Here is a 19,591-nt window from a genome sequence, read left to right as displayed (position 1 = left end):
CATGGTTGCTGGGGGAGGGGAGTCACGTGCTTCAGTGGTATAGCCATTGGTAAATTGCCCAGGCTCTAATAAATAACCTCTCACTCAGGCTTATGCAAGCATCTATGATTAAATCCAACGGGTCATACGAAAAGAAGACACAAAGATGGGAGGGGACTTGTTGGATAGTAGAAAGGTTTCAGTGGGAGAGGGGGTGGACAAGAATGGGGGACATGGGGTAAAAATCACCAAGATTCATTATATGTATGGGACTGTCAAAGAATAAAAAACGGAAAAATTTAAAAGGCCCACATGTATGTGTATACATATGAGCATATGTATACACATGTATAAGTATATATGAGAAGCACTTTTTTCTTTTTGTAAACATATACTTTTTTAGAAACTCCTCCCAACATAAAAAAATGTCAGAATAACCCTCGATTGTTACTTCCATGTACCCTTTCTCTCCCTTTGGAATTAAAAATGAATTAGGACCTAAATTAAACAGGAGTACTTTCTGCCTTGGAGAGCTTATAAATTATTTTATTACTGAGACCAGTCACTTGAGACATTGTTTCTTTGTGACAGGGAAGGCTGGTTCAAACAGGATGACCCACTTAGAAAGGGACTCCCACCCTCTGTAACCAGGGCAGCTCCCCAAAGATGCCCTCTGTTTAAAGCCTTCAAAGCATAAGTCATGGATTCACTCTAAGGTCAAAGGCCGGGCTGATGCTGTCTGGGGGGGGGGGGGAGGGAGCAGCTTACTCGTTCAAAAGGGTTTTTTTTTTTTTTTCCTTTTCGGGAAAATAAATCAATTTTCCATGGATTGAATGGGCTCTGACTTTTCTCATTCAGTGTCCAGTGAGGTATTTATTTTGCTCTGTTAAAAAGAGTAGAGCTCAAGCAGATTCACCCTTTGGTGTACAGTCCCTACTCATTCCAATACACCTGTGGTTAAAAGAGGAAAAACACTTAACTGCTTTTTGGTTGATAAATAAGGACCATGTCTCATGAAATCTGGCAACAACAGGCCACTTGTTTCCTTCCAGGCTGCTCTTTAAGCTTTAAGTCCCCACTAGATGCCCGGAGGGTCCAGACAGCAACAGACTGGTGTGGCCACACTTCCTCTGGGCATGTACGGAGCAAGACTGTTAAAGCCTTCACCAGATCAAGCTAACCTCATAACACAAGTAACAGAAGTGTATTTCAGTGGAGAAAAAAAGTGGACAAGGCAAAATCCTCAAGATTGAGTCTTTTGTAACAATGTCATAATCTGCACACAATGCTTAAAGGAACAGCCTCGTCCTAAATTAGTATGTCTTAAAATGTACAGCAGGAACTCTGCTAACTCTGAGGTGTTCTTGCTCCCCGATTAGGGAGTCCACAGACTGAGGAAGTTTAAAAAAACACTGATGCAGACCTTCTCATTAAACCACCTCTGACTCTAGTGGACCCACACTCTTCCCACAGGAACGTCTTTGTGGGTTGAAGAAGTTTAAAACAATACCATGACTTACAATACAAAGTCAAAAGTTTGAGATGAATGGTCTGTCCTAAAATATTGAAGCACTTAAATTATTCAGCTTAGAACATTACTTGTCATATGTTCTTGAGATATTTCAGCCTTGGGACTAAAATTGACTTCTGAACTAGAGCTAAGTCCTGGGACCCTCCAAAGGTTCCAGATCATGGCAGGAACTGAGTGGTCAGATACCAGTGTTAAGATTTTTTTGGCACATCCATGGGACATCAATGAGAATCTGAAGGTGAGAAACACATTTACCTGGAAAGAGGGACCACTTGTGACAGCAGGACTTAAATCTGTACGACACTCTCATCTCTGCACTCCCTGCCTACTGGCCTGGAATTCTGGGTGGATGGAGGGATCAAGAGATCTAATTTTTGCCTAGAAGAAGTCATTAAAGTTATCTGCTTTCATTACCTGCTTCATAATGAATACAAATATCTAGAATTGGAAGGGAGCATCCAAGCACTCACTGAAGGACATAGATCGGCAGACAACAGGGAGTGGTCGGGATGGCGAAAAAATAGCATATGCTTTGTTTAAGTGAATGACGCAAACAGACATTACATCCTCAACTGAATAAGAATTCAGTATGAGGACCATACATTTATGAGCCCTAACCTAAGGCCCCATCTTCGTTCTATAAGAAAGAGAATCAGTTTTGTTGGATAAAGTTCTGTATACCCAGAAGTTACTTAGGACCAGAAATATAAGTTCTAAATACAAGCATCATGTCCTCATGACCTTGTTTGTAAAACTACATTGAGATCAAGGGATCCCCCCACACACACACACTCAGTACTGGGCATCAAACCCAAGGCCTTTGTGCACGCTAAGCAAGAGCTATCTACTTTCAATGATGAACGAGAATGTCAGGCCAGGCCTAGTGGCATAGGTCTATAAATCCTGCTACTTGGAAGGCTGAGGCAGTAGTATCCCAAATTCAAAGCCTGCCTGGGCTGCAAAGTGAGTTCAAGGACAGTATGGGCAATTTAGTGAGAACTTGCTTCAAAATAAGGGGAAAAGAAGGCGGGATGGAGCCTGGAGGTACACAGGTCAGGGGTGTAGTTCTTGCATAACTCTCTGGGGGAAAATGAATATGTTAATTTTAAACTTAGTGTAGAAATGGTGATAATTTTTTTTTTTTTTTTTGGAGCTGAGGATCGAACCCAGGGTCTTGTGCTTGCTAGGCAAGCACTCTACCACTGAGCTAAATCCCCAACCCGAAATGGTGATAATTTAAGTGGTCCAATAATCTATTAGAGCCAATACAATCTAGTGTCATTTTATTCGAGACAGGGTTTCTCTGTGTAGCTTTGCGCCTTTCCTGGATCTCACTCTGTAGCCCAGGCTGGCCTCGAACTCACAGAGATCCACCTGGCTCTGCATCCCGAGTGCTGGTATTAAAGGCATGTGCCACCACCACCTGGCGTGTGTCATTTTATTTCATGTGAAACTAATAATAGTTTCATGTGCATTTTTAATTTACTTCATTGCAAAAATGCCATGTTGTCTTTAAATGCAATAAGTCTGCAGCAAGAAAAAATTGTTTCCATGCTTTGAAGACATAAGACCTCAATATATAAAAAATTTAACATTTTATCTGACATGATAACCAGTATTTGCCAACAAGTGAAAAGTCCAGATAAGGTGAAATCTATCTTCAAACAAGACCAGAGAAGATTTCTTACCCAGCCCACGAGGATGGGACCAACATGCTCTGTGGAGCCGTCAGGCTTCCGAACGCCTCGAAGCTGAGTAAGGAGCTCTGGCAAGAAATAAACGGAATGCTCATTTGGTTAGACATCCCAATGCGAGCAGGGTGGAAGAAGGTTCTGGCTACTCACATTATTACACAATCACAGGTTTGCTCTAAGACAACTCAATGAAGGCTACAAGTTATGACTCGTCTGGGACCAAAACTGTATTCCTACCTTCATGGAGGGGGATTAGAGAGTCCAGTGTTCCAAAAATTTGATTCAGTTCTTGTTCTGTCATTATGGAGAGTTTCAGCATGGGGTCATGATAGGCCTGCAGAAGATAGGCAAGAGATGGGCACAGATACTGAAATTCAGAGGAGCTCAGTTTCTGTAAATGATTCCTGAGAGGTGCTTCACAATAAACAAAAACCGGCTTCCCACAATTTCTCCCATCAGGTATGGAAACAGCAGACAGGTGTGGCTGGAAGAACAGAGAATCCAGTTCTGCCTTCAGCCTTTTGTGGCTACTGATAAACTAAGGTAGCTTTTCCCCAGGTTCTTCTTCACTTTAGTAGACCATATATCCAGGAAGGAGCAAAAAATCCCATGTGGAGAAGTTGTCTGGATTGTTACAAAGTTCTAAAAGTCAGCATGATCCTACACTTTGAACAACCTCCACTTTACTCAAAATTAGCTAACTGCAGGCTTTTTCAATTAAGTACATACATATCTAAAAGAAAAGAAAGCTGGTTGGACCCTTCACTGCGGATGTTAAGTACAGACAGAGGAACACTTGCCAATCCTAGTTAGTCCAGCTCTCCAGAACGCACATAGAAGTTGGCTGGGTGTGGTGGCACCAAGGAAGTAGAGAGACAGGAGAGGACTAGAGCAAGCTGGCTAACCAGACTAGTTCTACTGATGAGCTTTGGTTCAGTCAAGAGAGCCTGTCTCAATAAATATGGTGACGATCCAATGAAGAAGACTCATGTTACCCTCTGCCATCCACAAGCACAGATGTGACCACACACACAGGAGCATGCATACATACATAAACACATGCAAAAATAAGACATATGCCAATTCTTGCTTTCAGAGAGTTGTGTAAAGCTAATTGAGATTTTTTTTTAAAGATGCACGGAAACTTAAAACATATGTTTAAAAAAACAGTTCAAGATTAATGACGGGAGGGATGTCACACCAGAAAACAAAACCAAAAACAAGTTACAAAGGGCTCTAACAGGTCAGAAAATTAAAGGTAAAGTATCCAAGGAAGGTTCTGGGGATGAGCCATGTGTACAGAGGAGGCAGGAAATACCACAGAAGAAATAACCTTGATTGGAGCTGATGCCTGTGAGAGGGGTAGAGGTGTATGACTGACAGGAAAGAGGGATTTGGAGCGAAAACATACCCCTGTTGAGTCAGAGGATGGCCAAGAAACATCTAAAGGTATTTATGTTTGGGAAGCCTTGACTCGGGAAGTGGGGGTTAGGCATGTGACCAGCATATGGACATGTGATATGTTCCAGACTCAAATGCCTTCTTGTTTCTCTGAGCTGCTCAGTCTCTAGCCTTGCCCAACAGTTTCTTGGCAGTGTCCACACAAAGCCTAGATGGCCATCTCAGGAGTGTAGAAGTAGAACTTCCTACTAGCAGAATGTTGAACTGAGGATCTTAAGAAGTGGTCTTCCAACCTCACGATTCCCTCAAGAAGCGGTGAACAAGAAAAAATGTTGGAGGAGTCTAAATTGAGCTTCCACACTAGGGAGGTCACTGGAAAGATCTGTTGTCAAGAATGCACACGACATAAGGCAAGGTTTCCTTCCCTCCTCCCATATAATACGGATTAACACATTTTCAGATGGGGTCAGCTCAGTGGTAGATCATGTCCATAGCATGTTTAAGTCTGAACCTGGTCCTCAGCATTCAACAAATAACTCCCACTTAAAAAAAAGCAAAACAACAACAACAACAACAAAAAAAACCCCAACAACAACAAAACACTGGGCAGTGGTGGCGCACGCCTTTAATCCTAGCACTTGGGAGGCAGAGCCAGGCGGATCTCTGTGAGTTTGAGGCCAGCTTGGGCTATCAAGTGAGTTCCAGGGAAGGCGCAAAACTACACAGGGAAACCCTGTCTCGAAAAAACAAACAAACCAACCAACCCACCCAAAGACCTTAGTTCCATAGGAAAGATGCTAATTTACTACACTATACAAACACTCACCTCACTCTCCTACTTCAAGAATCAACGGTCTTTATCGTGACTTAGATATCTGTTTCTCTAAATGATGATGATTTCTCTTGTGGACAAAGAGGCCCTACACGTGACTCCTTCTTTGGTGTGTTTTGAGAGTCAGGATCTCAATATGTGGCCCAGGCTAGTCTCATACTCTAGCCTCTTCCACTTCAGCCTCCTGAGTAGCTCAAGAAAGACTTCTAGGACAATGAAAAACACATAAAACCAGGCCTCCAGGAGCGCTTTCAGATTTAAACAGACACATCCTTCGAGGTGCACTAGACACTCAGAGGCATCCGGCAGGTGGCAGGTGTAGAGGGCTTATTTGCCTTCTTGCTTTGAGCCATTTCCTGCACTGGTTGGTTTGTGGTCAAAGGTTCTTTTCAATTTCTGGTGACTTGAGTTAGTCACAAAGAGGCTGCTCAAACATATCATCTTGGGATTATGAAATGACTCATAGGGCAGAAAAAAAAACCATGGAGTGACTCAAACAGCTACTGTATCCTAGCTTACCTTTTTTGCTAATTTCAAGTCCTCTATCAAATCTTCTTCACCTTGAGAAAGCTCAAAGATCGCCTGCAATGTAAGATAAAACAGAGTTGCTCAATTCTTTCATTTATGAGCCCAAATTCAAACAGTACCAACACTCAAAAGCTCCAGATCTCCTTAAGTTAGAAGAGACTTGGGGTAGATTCAGGGAAGTATATGCTGAGCATATGCAAGGCCCTGAGTTTAATACTCAGCAGAAAAGAAAAAAAAAAGAGAGGAAGGTGTGTGTTAAATTAGCCTGAAGCAAATGCAACTTGTAGTTAAAAGCTGCCAAGAAAAGCCTTGTTTGTGAGAGTTTTGACATATATTTCCAACCTACCAAGTCACCCTTCACATTTTAGAACTCTGATGAAGTCCAACAAGAGGGAAGTGCATTGAGTGAAATAATCATTGCATGGGTGTTGGCTCTGCATCTCTGCTCTGAGCGGCAATCGAAGGAAATAATCCAGAGCCTGCTCTCAGAAATGGGTGTGGCAGTGTTCTTAACCAGACCATCACAATCTGCTTCTCTTCTCCCCAAAGAACGCAAGTCTCAGCAGAAAGCCATAGCTCTATCATCTACTTAAGACTGGGATTATGAAAAGGACTCAACATTTTATCATTGTAAATAGAATTGGGTGGAGTCAGTTCATTCTAAAGTCCCACAGGGTACCATAAATAGGATTAAAGGAAGGGATTCTTTGTAAGAGTGTACAAACGCGCCATTTCTAATTTGGCTCCATTAAGCCACCATAATCTAAAAAGCAGTGATGTACAGAGCACTCTCTCTCATCTGGGAATCTGAAGACTGGGCAAACATTAAGGTATTAAAGGACAACAAGGCTGTGGTGATAGTCCAGGTACAACTGTACTGCTTTCCTACTAGAGAGAAGTCAACAGCTTTCCCACGTGGTCACTACCCCGAGGTTTAGGGACGAGTTGGAGATGAAATCGAACAGAGCAGGTGAGACAGGATCCTGGGCTTCGGACACAGCCCTCCACAAGGCCCCCCGCAAAGCTTCCGGTCATGGCTTGCTGAAATAATGACACTCTCACGAGACGGTGCAAAGCTAGCACAGGAGTCTTATGTCTCTGTCAGTTATCTGTCTCCACCACTGGCATCTTAGACGACTTGCCTTGCATTTCCTTGGCCTTGACCATCTGCTTTATGGGAGCTCATCAACTATCATGACCAATGGTCCCCACCTCCAAGGCTTTGGAATAAGAGAAGAATCAGGTTCAAATCCTGACTACGGCTTACCACTGCTCACCTCGCCTTAATGCCTTTCTTGGTGTAGTGTTCAGCACATTTCTCTGTCTTATGTTCTTTGTGCTTTTTTTTTTTTTGGAGCTGAGGATCGAACCCTGGTCCTTGTGCTTGCTAGGCAAGCGTTCTACCACTGAGCTAAATCCCCAAACCCGCCTAAGTGCCTTTCTTGTCTGTAGTCTTATATTTTCCTATGCTGTCAGGTTGTACAAGGTGTGTGTGTGTGTGTGTGTGTGTGTGTGTGTGTGTGTGTGTGTGTGTATATCAATAATACTTAGAAAAATAAGGAAGGAGATTTTTATCATCCACAACAGCATCTTGTGAACTCTGAGAGTACAGAAATAAGAAACCCAGTTTTTCCTTTCCTCCCTCCCTTTCCCCGGAGCTGAGGAGTGAACCCAGGGCCTTGTGCTTGCTAGGCAAGTGCTCTACCACTGAGCTAAATCCCCAGCCCCTCCTCCCTCCTTTTCTCCTTCTCTTCTTCTCCCTCTCTCTCCCTACCTCCTCTCATTTCTGTTTTTTACTCCTCCATTTTCATAACACAGGTCACTTCTGACGCCCAGTATGGGAACGTCCCTCTGCACTTCAAGCAATGAATTCTGCCGCAGACACCAGGGAGCTGTCCTCTCACTCAGTTCTCATGCTACCTATCTGGAGATAGCATCAGGTCCCCCAAGTAAGGGCTCAGTCCTAAGACTCTTCACCCTTCTATATGCTAATCGAGACCTGAAGAATTTGACCTATGACTCAACTGGTGAGAAGTCAGTGTTCCCATGAGCCTTCCTCAGGCTTGCTTAATCTGCCACAGCTGCTCATAGAACTCAAGGCAACATTCATGTTTACTGGTTTACAGGACATTTTAAAGGCTGTGAGTATCACATGAGGATAGGACCAAGGGAAGGTTTGAATGCAGCCTACACCCTCTCTGTATATACTGCACCACCCTCCCAGAACTCTTGTGTTTAGCTATTCAGCTCTTAAAACTTTGTCCTCTGGGTTTCTATGGAGATACAGACAGCATGACATTAAATCACTGGCCACTGCTTATCACCTGTAACCATCAACCTCTCTCCCTTCTCCAGGGGTTAGCAGGTAGAGCCATTTCTTAGTTTAGTTTTCTCTTGCTGGGATAAACAAAGGTAACTCAGGAGGAAACACTTTTAGATCACAGTCCAAACACTGAGAGAACTCAGGGCCAGACTCAAGGCAGAAGTCTAGAGGTAGGAACTAGAAGAGGGGTCACTGAGCAGTGGTTCTCAACCTGTGGGTCTCAACCCCCTTATGGGTTGCATATAGATACTTATGATTCATAACAGTAGCAAAGTTACAGTTATGAAGTAGCAATGAAATAAATTTATGGTTGTGGGGATATGAGGCTGAATTAAAGGGTCCCAACATTAGGAAGGTTGAGAACCACGGTCATAGGAGAATGCTACTTACTGGCCTGTCAGCCTGTTTTTCACTACACAGGACCACTGGCCCAAGGATGACACTGCTCACAGTGGGCTGGGCCCTCCCACGTCAATCATTAATCAAGAAAACACCCCACAAACTTGCCTGTAGGCAGTCTGATAGAGGCATTTTTTCAATCACAGTTCCTCTTCCCAGATAAGCTAGCTTTGTCAAGTTGATGAAAGACAAGAACTAGCTAGGACAGGCTGGAGAGCACTTCTGTTAGCCTGCCTGGCTCTTCCTAGTGGCTAGGACCAGCCAGAAGCTTTCAAAGGCTGACAGCCATCATTCAATCCATTTACTGCCATTTGAGAATATGAGCATCTGCATGCCAGGTAGAGTAGATGAAGATAAAAACCCACATCCTAATATCATATATGATTTTGCCATATTGCCGCACAGGACTTCTGAGGGTGCACGTTTTATTTTAAAGGCTTTAGTCACTGTTTGATAGGCAATACATCTACATGGTACCCAACACAGAGTGCACAAAACAGGACATGCACATGGGAAGATCTCAGCTCCTTTCAGGGACTTAAAGAGGAAACATTATTGCCAATTCTTTGGGCATCCTTCTTGAAATATTTTTATGATCATACAAACAAATTCATATATATATATATATATATATATATAACTACACGCACATATTATTTTATATACACAGTAGCATTTTACTTTGTTGTCTGCTGGATCTACTTAGCTAAGCACAGATACAAACAAGCCTTCCCTATTTCTACAGCTGCACAGTATGTTGAGTGTTTCAACAGCTCCTGGTAATAGAGGTTCAGGTCATCCTAAACTAGTAGCACCGTTAGAAATTTAGCTCTCTGAGTAATCCTGCATGCTTATCTTTTGACCTGTGTGCAAGCAGACCCGAAGATCAGTTCCTAGGGAAGGACAACTTAGTCAAGGAACCTCAAAATTTCAAATACCCCTTCTGCCAGGCTCAGGTTGTCTGAGGGAGAGGGAGGGGGAGAGACTTGTCTATTGTGGTGGTGAACATCGTTAATCATAGCACCTGGGAAACAGAGGCAAAAGGTTCTTTGAGAGTTTTGAGGCTAGCCTGGTCTACATCATGAGTTCTAAGCTAGCCAGGGTTACACAATGAGACTCAGTTTCAAAACAAAACAGCAAAAACCCCAAACCCAAAACAAACAACAACAAAAATTAGACATTCCAGGGATCTCAGTGGAGGTACCACATAAGAAACAGTGAGCAGAGCTTTCATTGACTACAGAAGGGAATGTTATCATTGCTACTTAAGGATGGGGATATGAAAAATTCACAGGGAAATGAACTGTCCTCCACAAGGAAGAAGCCTTTCTTTAGAAAGCTGGACTAAAGTTCCGAAAGCCCAGTACTTTTTGTTAAAAAACATCTAAAAGTTACTATTGAAATATAAATAAAATGACTGTAGCAGGGCTTGGTGGCGCATGCCTTTAATCCTAGCACTCAGGAGGCAGAGGCAGGCAGAGATCTGTGAGTTCAAGGCCAGCCTAGTCTATACAGTGAGTTCCAGGACAGTCAGAACTACAAAAAGAGATCCTGTTTCAAAAAGCAAAAAGAAAGAAGTAGAGAGAGAAATATATATTCATATATATATATATGAAATCATATGTGTATAATTCATTACATATATATATTTATCATATACGTGATTGTCTTTGTGAGTGTAAGAATTCTAAGTGGACACTTGGATTCAACACTGCAAAATCACTTTATTTTTACAGTGGGGCCACACCCACAAAGCTGGATGCTGGCTTTTCAGTTTCTTCCATCCTGTATCCCTTTACACATGATGCGGCTCTGGAGGTGATGAGCTGATTCTCGCCTACACGGTACCTTTGTGGGAGGCACACAGGCAGCTCCTTGGGTCCCCAGCTTACCTCCTGTCGCTTGATCTCCTTGGCTGTAAGCACTTGATTGACACACACATCAAAGGTCTCACTCCACAGCTTGCTGTCCCTCCGCTTTGTGCTTGAGGAGGTGGCATTTCTGGACCAGGCGCGGGGGGCGAGGATGTCTGGCCGGCTCTCACTTCGGAAGCTAATGGACCGCTACACAATGAGAAAAAGAAACCGTCATGGGGTCATCAGCAAGGCTGGGTGGATCCTTTTAGAGCAGCTTCCTGTCACTTTGTGTCTACAAATCATGTATCTGCAAGAAAGAGAGGGCATGGCCAAAGCTTTTAGGGAGTGGGGCACCAAGGAAAAAGAACAGGAGCCTTTTCACACAACGTGCTGGAGGTATCATTCATGTGACTTGGACATTGAGTGAACTACAGAACAAGACCATGCAGGCCAGGCTCACATGCAAAAGGCAGCTCTCCAGCACACACCCAGTGGCCTGCTTCCAATGGACATCACTCTTCACAGGCACAACGGATAGCCATAAATGAAAACTTACCCTTTCCTACAACAGGACCCCACTATTGCTGGTATGCCCCCATAAAGTTTGGGTAGACTTACTCAGACCTGACCAACCAGACAGTGCCACCATCCCAATTCAGGGCTGGGCACAGATCTCCTGTTACATGATTTATGAGAGAAAGAGGAAGGGGCACTCCTCTGGTGCTGTGAGTTTGGAGATAACGTAAATAAATTCTCCCTGGTCACAGAGAACAACCCATTTACCACAGGAGAGAAGAAAGGGGCACATAGGATGAAGGCTGGGGAGAATGGCTGACAAAGGAGAAAGCAAACAGGCTTTAGCAAACTGAACTGATCGAGCTCCTGGATCCCACTGTGCCTGAAGCCTGGAAGGGCTACCCTTAGTCATCTAATCCAGTCCTCTGTGTCTCCAGAAGTTGGAGTTCTATCAACTCAAAATGTTGCAATGAATATGCATACTGAGTACCAGCCTGACAGCAAATGATGCCCACCTCTGACAGGGTTTTTCTTTTGCAAAGAGGCCCCAGCTGTCTTTAGAGGTCCTAATCACCCAAAGTTCAGCCTTGTGACAGGAACATACTCTCACGGGACTTTCTCATGACAAATACAAAGCATCTAAAAGGAAGGTAAATGTGTCATCTTTAGTCTTTACCCTGAAAGATTTCAACATGTTCCTTGGAAACGGAAAAGCAAAGAGGTATTACTGCCCTCAAAAAACACTTTTTTTTTCTTTTTTGAAAAGACAGGTTCTCGCGAAGCTGGAGAGATGACTAAACTGATAAGATGCTTGCTGCCTTTCCGGAAGACCAGAGTTTGGATTTCAGCACCTACAACTTTCTACAACTCTATCTCCAGGGGATCTGACATCTCCGGCCCCTGAGGGCACCTGCATTTACATGTAACTGCACATACATACATGCATACATACACACACGCATACAAGTACACACACTTTAAAGTATTAAAATAAATCTTTTTTAAAGAAGATGGGTTCTTTGTTTATACAGCATAGGGGTGATCTGGGACTCACTGTGCAGATAGCTCAGGCTGTCTTCAAACTCAGGATCCTCCTGCCTCAGCCTCCCAGGAGCTGAGGTTATAGTTGTGTGCTATTAGCTAAAAAACAACAATACCCCCCAACCAACAACATCCCCAACACTTAACACTTTAACAAATGTTCCTGTGCTGCTGCTCCCTGGGCCCTGTGTGAATATCCTCTCAGCAGGGCCTAACAAAGCCTGCCATTCACCCATCTCCCTGGCGCTCTCTGAAGTGTCCTAGCCCTCAGTGCTTCCTCTGAGCGAGTTCCTTTCTCAGAACACAACCTAGATCTCCCTCTTTTAGGAAGGCTTCCCCAATGCCCTCCCTCCTTCCTACTCTGCCATCTGGATAAACCTCTGACACAACAGTGACACAACCTGCTCTGTTTATTTAACTTGATTTTAATTGATTTTGCATGTGACACACGAGTCTGTATCACTAAGACAGTACAGGGTAGCTCTCAATTAATTGAGATCCAACTATGCGATTCAACAATTAAAGTTCATTAGGGAAGTTTTTATTTTACTTAAAAATTGGAGTGGGGGTGGGGTTTTAGAGATGGGGCCACTGTTAAGATCACTGTTAAATAAATCAGAATTACCTGTTGATCGAATATTGTCTAGCCTTTAAGACAACTCTGAGAAAATTTAGCTTCTAAAAATCCCCTTTATGCAAAATTTGCCAGCATTAAAATCTGTATATGATCACTTCATAATTATGCAAATCCTATGTGAGCAGATATTTTGAAATGCCATCAATTTCTCAGTTTTTTTTTTTTTTTTTTTTTTTTTTGCAACATGGATATTATAGGTGGCTTCTAGTTTAATTTCTAGTTTTTTTAGAACTTGAGAAAATGGAAAATATATAGGAAGTTTCCAAAGGGACTTCGGGACATTTCCAGAGCTTTGGGGAGGCAAATCCGTGTAGTCTTGCAAGCAACAGGCAAGCTCACGGGCTAGCAGGGACTTCCGTGAGTTCCTGACTCACAGGTAAGCTCATGAAATCTGAACCAACTCTGTGTAGGGCAGCAAGAAAGTGCCTGCCCAGGTCACTAGTGGTTTTGCCCAAATCCTGGGCTGTCTTACACAAGCCCTTATAAACAGCAACTGTGCTAAATGGCTGTGGCTTGCCTGCACTCGGAACTAATTAGCCACAGCCCTACAGGCTCACAACGAGGCAGTGAGTCACCGGCCAGTCTCTCTGTGTTTCTGATGGGAGGTGGGAATTACAGAACAGAAAGAAGAAAACACACAGAAAAGAAAACACAAAACTCAACAACAGTCTGCACTTTCACTTGACAGGATCGGTTGCCCATCTCAGCACACTTTCAATCTGACCAACCTTGAACTTCCCCCCCAGAGCTGGAAAGTAATGTATACCAACTTGAAACCATGTTCTGCAAAATTATGTGATTTTTAAATACAATTCTCTTCTTTTTCCCGAAGTCCATTTCCTGGCAATAACCACTGTTGTACTCTAGACCTTTCCAATTTTCGTCTAAGTGTTTTACAGAAAACAGAATGTTTTCTTTTTTCAGTCAACTATGCCTTTTTCATGGTAGCACATAAATAACCTCATTCTTCAGAAACATAACTGAGGGGCTGGAGAGATGGCTCAGTGGCTAAGAGCACATGCTGCTCTTGCAGAGTACCTGAATTTGATTCCTAGTTTCTACACTGATAGTTCACAACTAGCAGTAACTCCAGCTCCAAAGGATCCAACTCCCTTTTCTGGCCTCTCCCAGCTCCACACTCATGTGCACCTCCCTCCCATATCCACAATTAAAACTAAAATAATTCTTAGAGCAATGCGATATAGCTAAGTGAATAATAGAGAACAAAACATAATGTATGGAATTATATATAAAGTATGAAAGAATATACATGAAAATGCCACTATGAAACTCATTATTTTGTTTGCTAACATAAAAAGTTAATTAAAACAGAGAGCAATTCCTTTCAAGTGAAAACACTGAGGTAAAAGTTCAGGTAACATAAATTAAATATCTTTGAAGTGCACAAATTAGTGGTGTCACAAAACTATTGCCTAGTCCCAAACATTCTGTTCCTCTCCAAAGTCACTCCTTAGCAATGGCTACAGTGGGACCCAAAGGTCTAGGTAGACCTCATATGTATTCAATGCCCACTTGATAAACAGTGGAATCATTTCTGGCAACTGGCTATTACAAGAGGTGCTTGAGGGAACACCCTTTGTGTGTTTGTGTTGATCTTTATGGAGGCAGATTCCTTCAGTCTAAAAACTATCAAATTTTATTTATTTTTATTGCATCTCATTTGGATTGCTGGGGTTTCCAAGGTCTCATCTATGCTCAAGTAAGCACTTTAATATTGATACTTGATGCTAAAATGTATTACCAAATTAATCTCCAAACAGGCTATTCAGCAGTACCTCTCCCAGACAGTACAGGGTAATGCATGCTTTCACTCTTATCCAGGTAGTTTTATACGTCGCATAGACAAAATCATTGCACCTGAGATCAATTGTCATGTTTTGCACGTACAAAATAATGGGCATATTTTTATGCATTTATTGAGACGTTCTCAGTCAGTTGGAGATTTTCCTCATTGTCACTTGGGGGAAAACAGGAGGTGAGCTAACCTACAGACACTTCTCCTTTCGTGTTTTCTTAGTGACTGCCAGTCTTGGGGTGCCATGGGAATTACCTCAAGGACCCTCCATGCATCTATCTTCTAGTCCTTTGGATGTAATCTTTCCAGTTCTCACATCACCCCCATAAAGTGGAGTCTGGTTTCATTTCGCCAGTGTGGAAACTGAGGTGGGTATGTGCGTGTACCTGTGAGTGCTAAGGCACTTGACCACACAGGACCCAAAATACACATTCTGTTTCAAGTCTGACCTCTTTTTATGCTGTGTCTGCACCTGTTGGTGCCAAGAAATCACAGGCTGTTTGAACTTTTCAATGAGAGGAGGTCCATCTTCCGCCTTCTAGGAACTAAATTTGGCTTAAGGAAAGAGAATGCACTGGGCTCAGTTTTAGGAATACTGACTGATTTTTGACCAACCCTGCTCCAGGTTCATACCCCAGGCCTGTATTAAACCAAACACTTTGCTTTTTCTTACTTTTCTCAGAGAAGCAGGGAACTGCCAAAGAAGCAATAGTAAACTGGTGGGGTCAGGTGTGTGGTCGATGGCTGTCCTGCTCTGGGAAGGACAGCTGCTGCTAGTCCTGAATCAGTTCTTCAGACACCACAGTACCAGCCACATGCAAGGAACTACACCTGGACCAGTTAGCAATATAAATGGGCACAATTATATGGGAGGACTAAGTTGGGGGAGGAATATGTGACTCTTGCTAGAAGAATCCCATGGGATAAACACCACAATGCTTCCAGAGTCCCTGACAACGCCCTCCAGGCTTTAATTTTTCTGTACTTGGATGGGTGTGCCTCATGATCTGTCTCCTTTCTGACATATGCTTCCTCATGGGAGGCCTTCCCTCTCTGAGGAATGGATGGGGGATGGGGTAAGGGAAGGTGGGGGGAGTGAGCAGGAGGAGGGGAGTGAGAGGGAGCTGTAGTTGGTATGGAAAATGGAAAAAAGACTTTTTTGTTTTGTTTTGTTTTTTGATTTTTCGAGACAGGGTTTCTCTGTGCAGTTTTGGTGCCGGTCCTGGATCTCGCTCTGTAGACCAAATTGGCCTTGAACTCAGAGATCCACCTGGCTCTTCCTTCTGAGTGCTGGGATTAAAGGCGTGTGCCATTACCGCCCAGCTTGGTGGGGTGGGGGGAACCAAACTTATTAAATAATAAAAAAATTAAAAAGCAATGCCCTAAATTAAAAAAAAAAAAAAAGAAGACGACAATGCTGACAAACGCCTCACTGCAACCAAATACTTCATGAGAAGCAACTTAAGGGAGGGCGGGCTTTATTCTGGCTCACAGTTTCAGAGGATACAGTCCATCCATGGCAGAAAGGAGTGGCAGCAGGAATGTGAGACAGCTGGTCACATTGGGTCCATAGTCATGAAGCAGAGCATAGACAGGAAGTGAGGACAAGCTATAAAACCTCAAGACCTGCCCCCAGTGGCCACTTCCTCCAGCAAGGTTCTACAGCCTTCCACAGCAATATCAGCTGCGGACTGAGTGTTTGAAACAAGTGACATTTCATATTGAAATCACAATGATCAGCACCCTGAAGGCAGGTATATCTACTTGCTTCATTCACTGGTGGATTTATATCAGCACTTCACACATAGGAGGACTTTACAACTGTAAAGTGAATACCCTGGGTAGGGGGTGGAGGTTGTTCTGTGCATGAACTGAGGCTTTAGAATTCTGCTAAACCTGAGAAGGAAGGATTCTTGGCTCCCATTTTATAGATAGGAAACTTGAGGCTCACAGAGGTGAAATTTTGCTGAAGGCCACACAGTTAATAATAGATTTCAACTGTTGGGGGTGGGGGGTCATTCAAAATGATAATCCAGGTCATGCCTGCTTAGTGTAGGCTGGTACATGAGCCAAAGTAGATGAGTCTCATGCAACTTATTAGTCTGTGACAGTTTCTCAATTTTGCAGCCATTCAATTCTGAACCAGACGAGTCTTTATTGTGCAAGGCTGTCCTGTGCATTGTAGGATTCTTGGCAACACCACTGTTCTCTAACCACAACATACCAGTAGTATCCCCAACCCAACTGTGCCGACCGAAACATCTAGACACATTGCCTATGTCCCCTTAGGTGAGAAACATTGGTCCATTTCAAAATGGTGGACTCAGCCTTGGGAAGGACCACATAACCACAGAAACAAATACATTGATCTGCTGGGGTGGGGAGGATTCTGGGACAGCAGTGAAAAAGTTCCAGAATAAGCAAGAGTTTCCACAAGGAAACCCAGCCCGGCAAATAAGTAGAAACCCCAAGCTCATTAACTGTTGGCAGCTAAAATAACAATGGCCATACAGGAGACAGACAAATGCAGATTTTGGAAATGGGTACTCATGTTTATACCCGAGCTGGAAATGGAGGAAAGATGTTTCAGGTGGGGAGCAGGCTGACTGCTGGGTAGGAAACAGGCCCAGTTACATATGTCAGAGGAAGTGAGAGCCCAGCAGGTAGATGTGGTGGGACAGGTTTGATTTGTTAATGCTGCCTGTTCAGCGGGGTGCTTGCTCTGTTCTTTTGCAAAAACAGAAGGTCTCCATAGCCAAAGATAACATGCTCCAATAAAGAGCTCAGGCCAGGCACATTCCTCCACCATCTCGACTACACAGCTATCTGGCAGCAGATAGTTCAACAGTAAACTGGTCGGAAGCTAGGATGGGACTGTAGGAGGAAACCTGTCCTGGTGTGGCTGCTGTAGTGGGTTCAACCAAAAAGTTCCAACATGCAGTCACAAAAGGCTCCCGCATAGTATCCTGGATAAGTCCCGGTCATTAGGTCATTAGAACGGTTTGCTTACAATGAGGAGCAGCACGTTCCCACTGTTTGGCTCCATTGCATTTGACCTTTGTGCTGATCTCCTGAAGGGAAAGGGCAGGAGGAAGTCAAGAACCAGAGGACTGAGGGACTGGCAGAAGGTAAGGATAAGAATAGGACTGTGGATAGTCAATCATTCATTTCCAAAACTCAGACCTGAGGTGAAAGCAAAGACTTTATTCCTAAAGCAGATGTGGCTGTAAGTCAACTCACATGGCTGAAGGACCCTGGAAAACTCAGGCTCTCAGTATTCTCATCTCTTGAGGCAGCCTAATAATTAGAACCTCACAATGCTGAACTGAGGACTGGTCAAGTCGAGGTCATTCAACAATTTGGCCAGATGCCTACTGCACCGTGGGCAGGAGATGGTTGGTACCTGGGCTAGCTAATTTTTGTGTCAACTTGATGCAAACTAGAGTCCTTTGCAAAGAAACCTCAAGTTAGAAAATGCCTCCATGACATTGGCCTGTAGGCAAGCAAGTCCGTAGGGTCATGACTGCCTGCTGTGGACAGTGCCACCCCTGGACAGGTGGTCCTGGATTATATAAGGAAGCACACTGAGTAAGCCATGAGAAGTAAGCCAGTAAGCAGTGTTCCTCCATGGACTCTGCTCCATCAGTTCTTGCTGCCAGGTTTCTACTTAATTCCCTGTGTTGGCTTCCCCTGATGATACACTGTAACCTGTAGGACAAATGAACCCCATCTCTCCCAACGCTGCTTTATCACAGCAGAAAAAACCTACCACTGCTAGACTATCACCTCTAACTGTTACCATTAGTACTTTCTATATCCATCAGTCCCCTCTTATCCACGGAAATATGTTCCAAGAGCCCCCGGCGGATGTGTAAAATCATAGTACTGATCCTAATATAAACCATGCTTTGTCTATACCAGTGATTCTCAACCTTCCTAATACTATAACCCTTTCATACAGTTCCTCACGTTGTGACCCCCCAACATAAATTATTTTTGTAGCTACTTCATAACTGTAATTTTACGGCTATTATGAATCGCAATGTAAATATCTGATATTCAGGCTATCTGATATGTGGACCCCCCTCCCCGTGAAAGGGTTGCTCAATCCCTAAAGAGGTCCTGGCACACAGGTTGAGAACCATTAATCTATACATACCTATGACAAAAAGTTTAATTCTTATATTAGGCATATTAAGAGATTAATAAAAGAACAATTATAGCAATACACTATTACATGTGAAGGCTAATTTTCTTCTCTCTCTCTCTTTTTCTGGGGGGTGGGGTTTCTGAGACAGAGTTTCTCTGTGTAGGCCTGGCTGTCTAGAACTCACTAAATAGACCAGGCTGGCCTTGAACCTCTGCCTCCTAAGTGCTGGGATTAAAGGCGTGCATCAGCACCACTCGGTTGAAGGTTAATTTTCTTCATCACCTTGACTGGATTTGGAATTCCCTAGCAGACTGAGACACACTTCTGGGTGTGTCTATGGAGGTGTTTCCAGGAAAGATGAAGTTAGAGGGAAAGACCAGACCTGAAGGTGGGGAGTGTTAGATGAAGTGTCCCTAACACATCTAGATGCCGTTCATGGTGGCCATTGAAAACACAGTGAGAGGGTACCAGAGCAATTTAGAACCAAAAGTGTCCAACACCCAAGACCAAACAAGGAGAAACTCTCCTGAAGCTCCCAGAAATTCTTAGCAGAATGAATGAAAAACTGGAGATGGTGTTTGGTGCAGGTGTGAAGAATGCATTACCGACTTGCTCGGCATGCATCAAAAATCAGGGGCTTAGAGCAAGCACCCAACCATCTTAATCCAGGAACGGCTCTTAAATGGTAATGTTCATGACAAATATTCCACCAGCTGGAAATAATGCCTCTTCCCACCGAGGTGAACAAAATAAGGGCCAGCTAAATGCAGGCTGCTTCATGTGCAAAGTCTGGTGGCTATTTTTAGATGCTGGCAAACCACTGGCTTTAGTGTGACCAATTTTCGACTTTTTTTTTTTTTTTTTAAAGAAACTTAACCTCAAAAGTGG

At 43.5% G+C, this 19,591-nt stretch overlaps 1 protein-coding gene across 3 annotated transcripts in view; it reads right to left on the bottom strand.

Annotated features, from left to right (window-relative positions):
- The window catches only part of Arhgef3 (Rho guanine nucleotide exchange factor 3), a 275,499-nt gene that overhangs the window by 16,070 nt on the left and 239,838 nt on the right, over positions 1–19,591 (bottom strand). For all 3 annotated transcript variants that reach the window (XM_036199436.1, XM_036199437.1, XM_036199438.1), the window contains 4 exons: positions 10,580–10,750; positions 5,957–6,019; positions 3,442–3,538; positions 3,199–3,275 (listed from right to left, as the gene is read on the bottom strand). In XM_036199436.1, the coding sequence (XP_036055329.1) occupies positions 3,199–3,275; positions 3,442–3,538; positions 5,957–6,019; positions 10,580–10,750 (408 nt within the window). The remainder of the gene's footprint in view (positions 1–3,198; positions 3,276–3,441; positions 3,539–5,956; positions 6,020–10,579; positions 10,751–19,591) is intronic.

This window comes from Onychomys torridus, chromosome 9 (genome assembly GCF_903995425.1).
Source record: "Onychomys torridus chromosome 9, mOncTor1.1, whole genome shotgun sequence".
Classification (NCBI taxonomy): domain Eukaryota; kingdom Metazoa; phylum Chordata; class Mammalia; order Rodentia; family Cricetidae; genus Onychomys; species Onychomys torridus.
Note: the sequence above shows the minus strand (reverse complement) of the source record. Positions and strands in the feature narration are given on the sequence as shown.